General features: G+C 41.2%; 1 protein-coding gene across 1 annotated transcript in view; it reads right to left on the minus strand.

Annotated features, from left to right (window-relative positions):
* The window catches only part of cerkl (ceramide kinase-like), a 31,607-nt gene that overhangs the window by 12,235 nt on the left and 3,763 nt on the right, over nucleotides 1–15,609 (minus strand). Inside the window, exons 2-4 of the mRNA XM_061692546.1 lie at nucleotides 13,476–13,585; nucleotides 7,745–7,975; nucleotides 721–861 (exon numbers count right to left, since the gene is read on the minus strand). Of these exons, the coding sequence (XP_061548530.1) occupies nucleotides 721–861; nucleotides 7,745–7,975; nucleotides 13,476–13,585 (482 nt within the window). The remainder of the gene's footprint in view (nucleotides 1–720; nucleotides 862–7,744; nucleotides 7,976–13,475; nucleotides 13,586–15,609) is intronic.

The following is a 15,609-nucleotide window of genomic DNA, read 5'->3' on the forward strand; positions in this document are numbered from 1 at the left end:
AGGCAATTATTTGGCTGTTATAACTACACGTTCTCTTCGTTTTGTTTAATTCGACAGTCAATTTCAACTGGGAGTAACAATAAATGGCTTGAAGCCTCTATTTTGAACAATGGTTCACTATCTGCCAAACCGCTGCTTATTGTGAAGTGAGTTGATTTTGCTGCCACCATAGAGCGCTCGTATCTCAAGTATGTGCTCGTGAGTCAAAGCAAAAAAGATTGTCCGAACAACTGCTCGTATCTAAAAAAAACTCGCAAGTCTGCTCATTCATACACTAGGTACCACTGTACAGAGGAGAGGATAAATGAGAAGAGGAAAAGGATGGAGGAGATGATGAGAAGGGATAACCAAAGGACTTAGGAGGGGAAAAAAGGAAGTATGAAGGAGAGAAGCAAAGAAAGGATGAAAAGACGAAGGAAGTAAGTAGGGGGTATTCTAAATCAGGAAAGGAAAGACTGGAGGAGATAAGGATGGAGAAGAAAAGAAGCAAAAAAGATGATGGATGGAAGAGGAAAAGTAAGTCAAGGAAAGGATGCAGGAGATAAGAAAAGGAAAGATGATGATGGAAGGAATATGAAAGAAAAGACTATTACAACAGATGGACGAGACGCTCCACCCACTGTATCGGGTTACCGAGCAACCAGAGACTGCCATTAACTCTGACCTATGGACCTGCACACACACACACACACACACACACACACACACACACACACACACGCACTGACCAGGTGATGTCGGTACGGACGTCGGCCATCTTGAAGAGGGGGGCCACGTGCTCTCTGTAGATATGAACTGCCTCCTTCTTGTGACTGCTGGGGTTGATGAACACCTTCACACACCTGGGACGGCCACTCAAACCTACACACATGCACACACACACATGAATGATAGCGGGTGCATGTTGTCATGGAAACACAAAGCTTTCCCCCTCCAAATATCATACACGTGATGATATCTTTGATTCCTTTGAAACTCTACACTAAAACTGTTAGCGTGCGCATGAGTGGCGGCCATGTTGGTACAGGCAAGCAGAGCGTAAATACAAGGAAGCTCAAACCAATTACTGGATTTTCATTTAAGACAAATCAAATAATAATAAAGATTTTATACTCATTATTTTAGACTCTGGCCTTCCTGTGTGGTGTTAGCATATTTGCAGGAGTACTCTGGCTTCCTTCCACATTCCCAAAACATTCATGTTAGCTTCATTAATGACTAAATTGTCTCTAGGTGTGAATGCTTGTTCGTCTATATGTGCCCTCAGGCTTGTGCACCGAGCAAAGGTTAGGGTGTGTGTGTGTGTGTGTGTGGTGGCTCATGAGGCAGATTTAGAGACCGCATTATGGATCCCAGTAGAGTACCGGTGATCAATACGAGCGCACGCATGCGTGCAGACACACGCACGCACGCACGCACACACACACACACACACACACACACACAAAACACCATTATAATATCCATCTCATAGCTATAATCTTCTCCCTAAGGGCCATGACCCCGCCCTGTTAATGACCTTACACACACACATACACACACATGCACGCCTCAAGGGTTACACAATGACAAAAGTCAACACTAATGTGATGAAAGTCAACGTCGACTATTCGCTGCTGACGTCATCAACATTATTTCAGTAGACTACAGTACTATAATCATTGGCGTAAATATCCTGTAGCCAATAAAGTCAGGCCTTCAAAATAATATAGCCAGCTGTGTTAAAAGTGGCTCTGCCAACTCCACAAGCCAAAAACACGTCATTAGTGACTAGCCGACGTCACACTCTGTCATTGTAGAGTAGTAAAGTTTACAGACACGCACTTTTAGAATTTTGAGGAAAAAAACACATTTTTAATCTATTTTGGAATAAGGCTGTAACAACAAAATGTGGGAAAATTAATGTGAAGTGAATATTTTCCGGATATACTGTCAAAAACAGCAGCCATTTTGGAGACTTTGCGGTGGCAGCCATCTTGTGTCAGATGATGCTGATGAAGATGGCAAGAGACACACACACACACAAACAGATCAGGTATCCCGCACGCGGCGTGGCAGGCGGCGGGTTACTATGGTGATGCAGCGTTGCCATGGTAAACAATCCCAGGCTGCGAGCACAGTGAGCTGCCCGTCATGTAAACAACTTTGATTTCACTCATGTGAGGTCAAGTCAAGATGGCCTCACATGAGACCTCAGAGGGAAATGGTAAATGGGTACAGTACACACAGAACCATGTTTTTTGGCGAACTGTTACATCACTAGTGATTATACATTTACGTGGTTTCACCATTATACAGTAACACTAACGCTTATGGGTTTTTACAGCACACGGGCAAGTCCGAATTTAGAGTCGCGTGTATTCAGTGTAGTACCATGTTGTGCCACAACATGCTGGGCAGCACTGAGCTCTAGTGGAAGAGATGCAGCTTAATTAACAGCAAAAAAAGAGGAGCAGAGTAGGTCCAAAACTACGCTACAGTATTAGTTCACACAGAACAGAGAGAATATATGCCTGTGAGTATTTTTGTATGCTCTTTTTGTATGTGTTGCCGCTACCTGTGTGTGTATATGTAGCAGTTTTTTGAAGGTTTAGAATTATCATAACATTCATGCTAATTTCTGTTAGCCCATCTACGGTATTTCACATTATATGTATATTAGGATTAAGCTAACAGACTTTCGTTATGGTCTGTTTGAGTGTTCCGATGTTGGAATAAACCATGTTTAATTTTCTGTGACTTTTACAGTAAACTACTTCTGGGCGATATATATTGTGTGCCATTTCTCTTCTATCGTTTCTATCGTCATTTATCCATTTTTCAAGCAAAGATTTCTACAGAGTATGTTGCAAGCCTGAACTGAGTCCTTGATTCAGGTACCTTGATTAAAAAAATGCTGATGATGACTCAGGGAACCATTTTTTTAATTTGCAAAGCTCAAAGGACACACTTACGGACTACTTTGAAAACATCTTCACTACCATTGACAGGCAGCTCCTGTATATACTAATAGTAGCAAAGTGTGAGGGTTGAATGAGTTAATATGGAGAAACATGCTTATGACATCACCTCATGTCATGTCGTGCTGGAGCCTATCCCAGCTATCTTTGGGCTAGAGGCGGGGTACACCCTGAACTGGTCGGCAGCCAATCGCAGGGCACATATAAACAAACAACCATTCGCACTCACTCAATTTTGAGTCTTCAATTAACCTTACACTTGGGTCAAATTCTTCAGAACTCTAATGTTGACTAATGTTGAACTTTAATGTTGACATAGCTATGCAGATGACGCACAGTTATAGCTAGCAGTGTGTCCAGATGACTACAGTTCAATTGAGGTGTTCTGTCGCTGTCTAAAACAGATAACTGGATGAGACAAAATTTTCTTCAATTAAACCACAGCAAAACTGAGATAATTGTTTTTGGCAATAAAGAAAAGAGGATTGCTGTTAGTAAATACCTGGAGTCACTCGCTTTAAAAACCAAAGACCAAGTCCGAAACCTTGGTGTTCTGATAGAGTCCGACCTGACTTTCAACAGCCATATCAAATCAATTACTAAAACTGCCTTCTACCATCTGAAGAACATATGCAGAGTGAAGGCTTGCATGTGTCAAGCAGACCAGGAGAAGCTCATCCATGCTTTTATCTCAAGTAGACTTGACTATTGTAACTGTCTTCTGACTGGACTCCCTAAAAAGAGCATGAAACAGCTGCAGCTCATTCAGAATGCTGCAGCTCGGGTTCTGACCAGAACAAACAGGTCAGAGCATATTTCTCCAGTTCTAAAGTCTTTACACTGGTTTCCAGTCAGCTTTATAATATACGTTAAAGTTATGCTACTGGTCTATAAATCACTAAACGGTTTAGGTCCTGAATACATGAATGAAATGCTAATGGTATATAAACCCAGTAGGGCTCTGAGATCGACAGACTCAGGTCAAATAGTGGAGTGGAGTCCAAAGCAAACATGGTGAAGCAGCATTTAGCTATTATGCTGCACACAAATGAAATAAGTTGCCAACAGAAGTGACATCAGCTGCAAGTGTGCATGTTTTTAAGTCCACAATTTCCACTTTTAAATGATATTTCTTGCCCTGTAAGCTGTTTTAATTGTATTTTTATTTTTTCTCTGTTTTAAATGTTTATAAGCAGGGTTTTTTTCTTTGTTTAAAATGCTTTTAATCATGTAAAGCACATTGAGTTACCTTGTGTATGAAATGCACTATATAAATACATGTGCTTTGCTTTACCATGCATGTTTTTGGAATGTGGGAGGAAACTGGAGTACCCAGAGAAAACCCACGCTGGCACGGGGAGAACATGCAAACTCCACACAGGCAAGGCCGGATTTGAAACCAGGTCCTCAGAACTGTGACGCCGATGTACTAACAAGTTGCCCACTATGCCGCCAAAAAGAAAACAAATTACAAAAATTTAAAGTAAATTGGAATTTCCTTTTGTAAAAATTGGGTTTGGGGGTCGGGTGGGAATCTGCGAATAGGTGAATATACGGGTGCTGAACCATGAGGATGTGGGGGTCTACTGTATATCGTTATTGCGATATAAAATAGCCCATTTCATGATGGATTTTTTCCTTATCGCCTACAGTAAACGGAGAGTAACAAATAAACCTCTTGCCTCTTATATGGAGAGCTGAGCGAGCAAGATAGTCAGAACAGGCATGGAGTACTGTGTGTTAAATGTGTTTAAAGCGTGTACTAGGAGTGAAACAAAATTATTATTTTTTTGTATGGTGGTGGAGTTTCAGCTATTGCAGGTGGCTCTGGAATGTGTCCCCTGCCAATAACAATAATTCACTGTATCTGAATAGCACATTAGTCTGTCTGTCTGTCTGTCTCCGTGTCAGCTGTCTATCCATCATAGCTGCTTAAACCAGATGAATGGCGGCAGGTCGTGTGTCAGCCCGTGTGGTCACAGTGTACGTCAAGGCGCGGCAGCCATTGTGGTAACCGTCAAGGTAAACGTACGTTACGCTTAACGCGCCTTAAGCCAATTTTTCAGCCTCAAAAGGTTTTTTTTTTTGTGACGGAGTTGTGTCCCGCCGATAGCGGAGCAAGGCAGCTGCGGGACGAGGCCTCTGAATGGTAGTCAGTGGAACAAAAGGCCGAACTACTTTCCATGCAGCGGGTCCGCAGCAGCAGCGTGGCCTGAATGGACGCAACACAACACAACGACTCACAACTATGCCCGCATTCTCCTCCTTGATGTGATGGCTGACGCTAGCGTTAGCTTAGCTTGCAAAGTCATTTGTTTTGTCTTTGTTCAATCAATGATGTCTTTTTTTGTGAGCAATAATGTTTTAATTTCAGCATAGGCAACCTAAAATGTTTTTGTGATCTTTTCCTGAACTAATTATGTTTTCAAGGCAAATAATGACTTTTCACTTTTTTTGGCAGATATATTGTTTTACTGTCAAAATAAAACGTGGGAAATAAGCATCTTTAACCAACGTTTCACTGCCCGAATATGCATTTCTTTGGCCGAACATATTAATTTTGTCCAAACAAAAATAGAATTGTTGAAGTTTTTTTGTAATTCATGTTTCGCAAAGGACTATTTTTAGTTGGGCATTTTCTGCATTGCAGAATTCCCTTTTACACAGGCCTACTTCTGTTACCGCTCACATACTAACTCCTAAAATGGAAAATATCCCAGGTCACGTTGCCACCCCCCCCCCATCAATTTAAATTCACCTTTCCATGTCAGTAACTTTGATACAGAACACCATCCCGGAAAAAAGGTGGACATTTCCCGCCTCGGAAAGGTGGCGTAAAATGGACTTCTGAGACACATTTACACACACGTGCGGCTGTAGAGGGCATTTCAGATAATCTCACTCTCAGACATGATTCGACATGGTGACGGTGTGTGTGTGTGGGTGTGCGTAAATTGTACATGCGTTGAGTAGGATTAGCAGATTAGCTAGTCTGTGTGATGACGGCTTTGTGACTCATTGGACTTCTGAAATGATATTACATTGTGCATCTCAGCTAACTACGACTGGAACTGGTAGCATGTTAATTACATGCACTACCCTCTAACATACAGAAGTCTTGCTAATAGTTAACTACCCTTATCAACTGCACTGCAAATTCTGGGATAAAGTTATGAAGGCTAGATTTATGAATGGATCAGACTACAAGATAAATTTGGTCTTTCACCATTGCACTATGTCAGACCACTGCCATAAAATCTTGCCGTATCTTGGCAATGAGACCAGATACACCCGGTTGTACGTAAACATGCCGGCGTTGTGTTAAATCATGCTCTAAAGCTTTTGTAAAAATTGGTTTGTGCGCGTGAATAAATGTTGACAACGACAAGCATGGGAGGCAATGTGCCAGTCACAATACACAATCCTGTTGGTCTACATGAAGGTGCACTGTCAGAGAGCTGTCGTTGATATGTCACACTACACGGCAGATATCCTAAAAAAATCAAACAGGCTAGTCTTTTTATTTCAACGTCATAGGGCCAAATCGTTGGTCGTGGATTATGTCACACTACAAGAAGTTTTGTCGTTCCCGACAAAATATGTTGGGCCTGATCTGGGAAATCGCCCGACAATATTAGGGATAAAATCCTGTAGTCTGATCTAAGCATTAGTATAGAAGTGAGTATTTGTGAGCAGTCCAATTGGACAGAGTCCAATTGGTGGTCAGTTATTTACAGTACTACATCAAAAGACACGGGACAACGCTAAAAATAAACCAGCTTTTTGATTCAAATATACTGAACATGATGACGAAGCGGAGTAAATGTCTTTTGCGGAGTCAATAAATGACGTCATTGATCGGATCGGCGAATTATGACATTAAAGCCGATCAGCATAAAATGCTAATTATCGGCCGATGCAATCAAGACGATCAGAATCAGATAGGTGTAAATTGTAGTAACTACACCCATCAATAGCACTACAAACATCAATAAATGCTAACTGCGGCACCACTAGTTTAGCTAAATGGAAACTACTAGACTTTACACCGATCTGATCGGTTTGATCAGTATCAGCCGATGGTGGTAATCTTTGTCAGCCTTGATGTAAACAGAAAAGCTACTTGCTTAGAGCTATAAATGTTAACATTAGATTAAGGCTAACGATGACGATTAAAATTAGCATTTTATGTTTACTTTGGTTATCTTTGCCTTATATTTACATTTGTTTGATGATCTTATACATTAAAGTGGGGAAACTATGCAAAGAAATAAGAGTTTGAGAAGAGGGCAAATACTTTTTCACAGCACTACTGTACTGTACTGGAGGCTCAGATCCTCTCGGCTTCTCAGTACAACAGGGTTATTAGTCGTTCTTCGCAGAGGTAAAGACTATATGCCTCACTATGCCTGTGAGTATTGTTATATTATCTGTGTTCCTGAAAAGTTTGTCGGCAAATATCTGTTGCTTAAACAATACTGCTACATACTGTAGATGCCAAATGTTAGCCAGTGTGCCAATAGCGTTTCCCATTGTATGATAGCAAAAGCTATATGGTTGTTTCAAATACACAATATGTAATTTTCTTTGCTTTATGTTTCGTTTGACAATAACCTTCAGCTGAGGGTGGCAATAAACAGATTGGAACCTTTTTTGGAAGAATATTTAAAAAGAAATGGCAAGTCGATGGCTTGTATCTCGAAAAACTTGAAAGTCGGGTCACTCGTATCTCAAGGCACCAATTTACTATATATACTGTATATAAAAACACAAAGCTGTGTTACCTGTAAGGACCTCCCTCAGGGTGTTGTACCAGGCATGCGTATGTTCAGAGGATGCATTGTGGAGGTGCAGCGTGTCCTCCTCCAGTCTGCGGCCCCTTCGCTTGCAGTAGAACAAAGCGACACCCAGCACGGCACCACCGGAGCGCTGTCCCGCCGCCCGACGCCGCTTAACTTTCACTGACAGGATGTCACGTACCATCAGGACACCGGGCAGCGGCGTGCACACTTCACCTGCACACGCAACATTATCGTCAAAAGTGGTTAAATGCTAAGCACAAACATCAATCACACTACTAACTTGGATAAATGCTAACTGCACTGGACAGATGAAACTAATGTTGAGTTGTTTGGAGGAAACACACAACGCTATGTGTGGAGAACGAAAGGCACAGCACACCACCATCAAAACCTCCTCCCAACTTGTGAGTATGGTGGAAGGGGCATCATGGTTTGGGACTGCCTTGTTACCATAGGGCCTGGACGCATTGCTATTTTTCATGGAAGAAATTAATTCTCAAGTTGATGAAGACATTTTGCAAGAGAACTTAAGACCATTTGTCTGCTTTTTTTCACCCGGTTTTGTGACGTTTACGTTGTGTTCAGTAAAAACATGGAAACAGTTTGAGTGGTATTAGCTTAAGAAAACATCATTTGTTTAATATTGTGACTCATATATTGGGTAGGATTGGAAATGCACTTGTAGCGCGCTTTGCTACACTCCGGACTGTTTGGAAACTCAGAGCCTTGTTGGAATGTGCTGTTCAGTTATTGAGAGTGCCACACTGTGGGAGTGGCGGAGCATACTCTGGCCAATTTGACTGGGAAGACAAAGCGGCAGACAGGATGAGCATGGAAGCTGTTTAAGCAAGATGCGACGGTTGTTGGCTGACGGTGGATTTAAACGACCTTATTCATAAATGCAAAGAAATGGGGACCGCTCTGCCTCTCTGAACACTCGCAGTCTCAGAGTAGAGTTAGGGCGTCAGATTTAATTTCTGAATGCACCCGAAATATTTCTGCAGAAATCCAGGTCATTCCAAATGGTTCACATACATTTCCTTGCAACTGTATATGCTCATATTATGTAACACATGATGAGCTGCTTTAAACGCTAATTACAAAAGATTACAGACACCTGTCAATCAAATTAATGAGTTTATTGTCAGCAAACTTACGTAACATTGCGTTATTTGTCTTTGTATTGATTATAGATAAGAGGTATTTCATATGAAGTATATCCCCCATACTAAAACTACAATTCTCCTTTCCCATTCCATAAAAATACTTGTGCAGTATGTATTATATAGTATTATTATGTAATTCATGTATACGAATACATATTACCATAATATGTACATATATGTCATCTAGTGTCCAGTGAAGTGAAATAAAAACGATCACACTGAGACGCAGATTGTACAACAACATGAATGAGATCTGAAGTGACAGCACGCACACGCGCACACACACACACAATCACTCACACGCCTGTAGCATGACGCTGCGTCCAGATGGACGTGAATCTCCCATCATGTCCTCACTGACACACTGTGCCAACACACATACACACACACACACACACACACACACACGGAAAATGGGAGCAATTGTGGGTATGACGCAGTATATAATAATGAACAATGTTAAATTGATAGCCTTATTATTTTTGTTAAGGCTGTTTTTTTTTGTATTGGATGGTGTACCAAATGCAATTGTTAATGAGCATGTGTGTAAATATGTTGTCACCACCTCAACAATGATGAGTTCATAACTTATGTTGAAATGCAATTGGCAACTATGCCTGAGCTAACTATACTCATTGAGTACAGTGCTACCTTAGCTAAATGCTAACTACTCTCATTTATCACATCAATAACTTAGCTAAATGCTAACTATGACACCACTAGGTTAGGTACAAGCGAACTACACCCATTCGACACTGCGCTAGCCAAGCTAAAAGCTAAATACACTCATTAATCACACTACTCACGTTAAATGCTAATCATGGCGCTGCTTGTTTACCTAAAAGCAAACTATACTTCTCAATTACCCTGGTGGTAACTTTTATAAATGCTAACTATATTCTTCAATCAAACCAACAAATTTAGTAAATGCTAACTCCGGCACCACTAGCTCAGATAAAAAGCTAAGGAAAAAAAATTGGGTACCGTGCGAGCCATGTTACACATTAACTACACTCATCAATCACCCTGCTAACTTTTATAAACGTTAACCACTAAAAAAAAAAATTTTTTTAACTTTACGAGCTCCCTCCAGGTAAACAACATGTCGCGCATCCTTGAGCAGACTGACAGGAAGAACTTCTCATAAACAACAGCTGATCCATTTCTATACGCATGCTGGCTGTGTGTGCGTGTGTGTGCGTGTGTGTGTCTGTGTTAATCTCCTCACACTGAGAGAATCTAATAACCCCCCACGGGCCTAACCAACTGCTCACGACTACTGCCAATACTGCCAACACACGCACACACACACACACACACACACACACTTGCACACACACACACACTTAATGACATTAGCCTTGGATGGAATACAGTAAAACAGATTGTCACACACACACGCACATTTGTATATTTACTCATTTAGTTGTGTCAAAACAAAAACACCAGTTTGTTAACCTTTTCCACTGCATTGTACCTACTCGCCTTTCCTACCAGTTAGTACCAAGCAGAGTTGTGGACTCGAGTCACGTAATTTGGACTCGAGTCAAAATCGAGTCATGGATTTGATTACTCTAGACTCGACTTGAACAGCAATGACTCGTGACTTCAGTCGGATTCAAATCCATTGATTTGAAAGGACTTGCCACTTTTACCAAAGTATTGAGAAACAAACACTCTACAGCTCTCTTTCTATAGGTCAACATGCCAAAGTTTATTTTATTATAGGAATTTGAGAATAACATAACCATAAAGATGTTGGGCACGTTCAAGTAGAGGAATTGACCAGGAGATCACTCTTTCAGACACTACCTAAACTAATGGTTTTATTTAAAAAATAAACCACAGTGCAACACAAATCAACAATAAATAAACTACACATTCAACAAAGTAATGGTAACATACACATAAACGACAATTAATGTGACAATAAGGACGTTAATTATTACAACAAAAAATAAATCCACATTGCATTTTGGGAATCGCAAGGCTTGATGTCATGTATGCTCATTTTCGTTAGCATTAGCATCTAGCTTTGTGAGTGATCACGCACATAGTTACACAGTAGGCCAATCATGCACTATTTGGGCTTCCTGTTCCTTAAAATCTGGTTTAGTCAGAGTAGTGTTCTTAAGAATCAGCCTTGCATTTCTTTTTTTATTCACTTTATTTAACGATTAGCACATTGCCAGCATCTATTCGACATGACGCTACATTATTCTGTCTTCTGTCCTTTTCTTCTTTTTCATCTCTCTTTGTTGTAATATTTTAACGCAGTCATCTCAGTCAGAACACTAGGGGGTTCTGACCCCCTAGTGTTCTGACTGAGATGCCACAGTTGTATAAAGTTGTGCCTTTACAAGAACGTGACCAACTTGTGTTCCTCTTTTTTTAATTAATGCCTTATGTTTTTGACGTTCGCAAGAGATGCCAAGTTTAAACTGAAATCTATTTATATTTGTGTTTTATTAACCATAAATATTTGTTGACAACAAAATGCACTTCCCTGCTAAATGCACAATGTGAATTTAAGAAAAATACTTTTGATTATCTAAAATAGGAAACCAATTGGTCTTTCATTATTAAGTGAGAGGTCTCATTTTCTCTTGTATATTCATAACTGGTCTTTAACCAACCAAAAATATATTTTATCCTTATACTTGATTATTCAATGGAATTGTCAGTACGGTACTCGAGTACGGTACTTATAGCACTGCTGGATGCAAATTCTAATTTGTGGCAGGTCTGTTTAATGTAACTTCAGAAATAACATGAGAAAAATTAAGTCATAGCATAGCATTTTCATAGAGTAACTGAAAAAGTACTATTGATCAATTTTGAAGGGGCAAAAAGATGGGGAGAAAATGCAAACTCCTCACTGGTGAGGCCAGATTTGAACCCAGGTCCTTAGAACTGTGAGGCAGATGTGCTACCCAGTCATCTAATGTGCTGCCCTGAAACATACAGTGGGTACGGAAGGCATTCAGACCCCCTTAAATTAAACTGTTATATTGCAGCCATTTGCTAAAATCATTGAAGTATTTTTTTCCGTCATTAATGTACACACAGCACCCCATATTGACAGAAAGAATTTTTTTTTACATTTTTGCAGATTTATTAAAAAAGAACAACTGAAATATCACACAGCCATAAGTATTCAGACCCTTTGCTCAGTATTTAGTAGAAGCACCCTTTTGAGCTAATACAGCCATGAGTCTTTTGGGGAATGATGCAGTTTTTCCCACCTGGATTTGGGGATCCTCTGCCATTCCTTGCAGATTCTCTCCAGTTCTGTCAGGTTGGATGGTGAATGTTGGTGGACAGCCATTTTCAGGTCTCTCCAGAGATACTCAATTGGGTTTAAGTCAGGGCTCTGGCTGGGCCATTGAAGAACAGTCACGGAGTTGTTCTGAAGGCACTCCGTTATTTTAGCTGTGTGATTAGAGTCAGTCTGAGGTCCTGAGCACTCTGGAGAAGGTTTTCGTCCAGGAAATCCCTGTACTTGGCCGCATTCATCCTTCCTTCGATTGCAACCAGTCGTCCTGTCCCTGCAGCTGAAAAACACACCCACAGCATGATGCTGCCATCACCATGTTTCACTGTTGTGACTCTATTGGACAGGTGATGAGCAGTGCCTGATTTTCTCCACACATACCGCTTAGAATTAAGGCCAAAAAGTTCCATCTTGGTCTCATCAGACCAGAGAATCTTATTTCTCGCCATCTTGGAGTCCTTCAGGTGTTTTTTAGCAAAATCCACACGGGCTTTCATGTGTCTTGCACTGAGGAGAGGTTTCCGTCGGCCCACTCTGCCATCAACCCCCGACTGATGGAGGGCTGCAGTGATGGTTGACTTTCTAGAACTTTCTCCCATCTCCTAACTGCATCTCTGCAGCTCAGTCACAGTGATCTTTGGGTTCTTCTTTACCTCTCTTACCAAGACTCTTCTCCCCCGATTGTTCAGTTTGTCCGGACAGCCAGCTCTAGGAAGGGTTCTGGTCATCCCAAACATCTTCCATTTACGGATTATGGAGTCCACTGTGCTCTTAGGAACCTTAAGTGCAGCACAATTTGTTTTTGTAACCTTGGCCGGATCTGTGCCTTGCCACAATTCTGTCTCTGAGCTCTTCAGGCAGTTCCTTTGATCTCATGATTCTCATTTGCTCTGACATGCGTCGTGAGTTGTAAGGTCTTATATAGACAGGGGTGTGGCTTTCCTAATCAAGTTCAATCAGTATAATCAAAAATAGCTGGACTCCAATGACGGTGTAGAACCATCTCAAGGATGATCAGAAGAAATGGACAGCACCCGAGTTAAATATATGAGTGTCACAGCAAAGGGTCTGAATACTTATGGCTGTGTGACATTTCAGTTTTTCTTTTTTAATAAATGTGCAAAAATGTAAACAAACTTTTCAAGGGAGGTCGGGGGGAGAGGCGCTGGCGTTGTCTCATTTTGACAGATATGTTCAGAGTGTGTGATGGTCTCGGTTACAGCAGCATCTGCCGTCACATTCCACACAGATGTCGGTGTGGTGCAATGGTGACCTGTGGGGCTCTCAGGCAGGATGGGGACCCAGGTTAGTCGGGTGCTGGTCAGGAGGACGTCGTGGCTCTTCTTGCCCACTTTGAAGATCCCGCACAGCAACACACACTCACTGACACAAACGTAAAAAAAGGGGGAAAAAACTTAATTCACATATTGCAACTTTTTCTCATAAAATTAAGACTTTGCATCTAGCAAAGTATGGCATTATTCTTTTTGACAAAAAAATATGACTTTAGTCTCGTAAGATTTTATTCATGGAAAAAAACACACCTTTACTTTTATAAAATAATATTTAATTCTTGAAAAAAATATGACAATTCTAGAAAAAAAAACGATTTTATATTTGGGGCAAAAAAACATTTTTCACAAAAAAAAAAAAATCTGATTTCATTCTTGTATGATTATAGTTATTGGATCAAATTGACATCAATCATTATAGCAGCACCACTGACCTGTGGTGATCTCACTGAATGTGTGTGTATGTTATTGGCTGGCAATATAAAAAAAATAAATATATATTTTTTTAAATTATCGTTTCCATTCACTTAAAACGGTGTGTGTGAACTGAACACTTTGAAAAACCACCACAGCTGTAAAAAAAAAAAAGTACTGTACATAAAGATTGAACACAAATAGAAAAGAAAGCCTTTAATTGTCATTATACAGTATGGTGCAGATACAATGAAATTGGGGTTATATAATATTAATGACAACCATATACTACTAGCAGGATCAATGTTCTCACGGCTCAAGCGTTTCACGATTCCAGTGATCAGACCATTGTGACGGGAGCGGCTGGCTCGGCCGGCCAGACCCAAGCAGCGCCGAGCGGGGAGGGAGCGGGAGATAGGAACGAATGCATGTCGATGACGTCGCAACAGATTACATTTGGGAGGAGGGGAGAGAGCCGGGGCATTATCGAAAGGACAAACTTCACGTATACACAAAAACGTGTTTTGCTTGAACTAATGCACTCCATCCATCCATCCATTTCCTGAGCCGCTTACCCTCACAAGGGTCGCAGGAGCGCTGGAGCCTATCCCAGCTATCATCGGGCAGGAGGCGGGGTGCACCCTGAACTGGTTGCCAGCCAATCGCAGGGCAGATATAAACAAACAAGCATTCGCACTCACATTCACACCTACGGGCAATTTGGAGTCAGCAATCAACCTACCACGCATGTCTTTGGGATGTGGGAGGAAACCGGAGTTCCCGGAGAAAACCCACACAGGGACGGGGAGAACATGCAAACTCCACACAGGCGGGAACCCCGGATCTCAGAACTCTGAGGCAGACGCTCTAACCAGTCGTCCGCCGTCCCGCTCACTTGTAATATAAAGCCCAGTCACTGTAATGTGTATTGCTGGGGCCAGAGCACCCAACATCGAAGCTAGCCTTAGAGAGCTGACCTGTGTTAGGCCTAGACACCAGCGTGGGGCAAACAAAACTCACTCCAGTGATACAAGGATGAGGCAATCAGTTACTAACAGGAACATAGCCAGGATTTGTAAGAAAGATGTGTCGGCATCGAGTAATTGTCTCTGGCCCCTAGCCCCTTATTACTACTATGAATACTCTGGGGGAAAATAGCACCGATAAGATCACTTTAATGAAAATTGGTCTTATTAATATTAGATCACTTTCCTCAAAAGCTTTGCTTGTCAATGATCTTATCAGAGACCATAATCTTAATATGATTGGTCTTTGTGAGACTTGGTTTAAACCAAATGTGTTCTTACCGCTTTAATGAGGCATCTCTCCACAAACTTTGTGAGTTCATATTGCGCGTCCTATTAAGAAGGGAGGATCCGTTTTCAACCTTAGCACGAGCCCAGACATCGACTTTAAAACATTCAAGGCTCTCGTTATGCGATCAACAACACCATTGCCGTTCTATCTTGCAGTTATTTATTGCCCCCCCAAGGCCCTTACTCTGGCTTTTTTATGAATTATCAGAATTTATTTCTAACAAGGTGACCCACACAGACAGTATATTAATCATGGGTCTCTTTAACATTCATATGAATTCCCTGTCGGAACCTCTTAGTGCAGCATTTCAGACAATAACCGATACTTTTGCTTGGGTGCAAATGGCATGCGACTAAACTTGAGGTCTTCCGTCAGGCATGGGTG

This window comes from Phycodurus eques, chromosome 12 (genome assembly GCF_024500275.1).
Source record: "Phycodurus eques isolate BA_2022a chromosome 12, UOR_Pequ_1.1, whole genome shotgun sequence".
In the NCBI taxonomy this organism is placed as follows: Eukaryota; Metazoa; Chordata; class Actinopteri; order Syngnathiformes; family Syngnathidae; genus Phycodurus; species Phycodurus eques.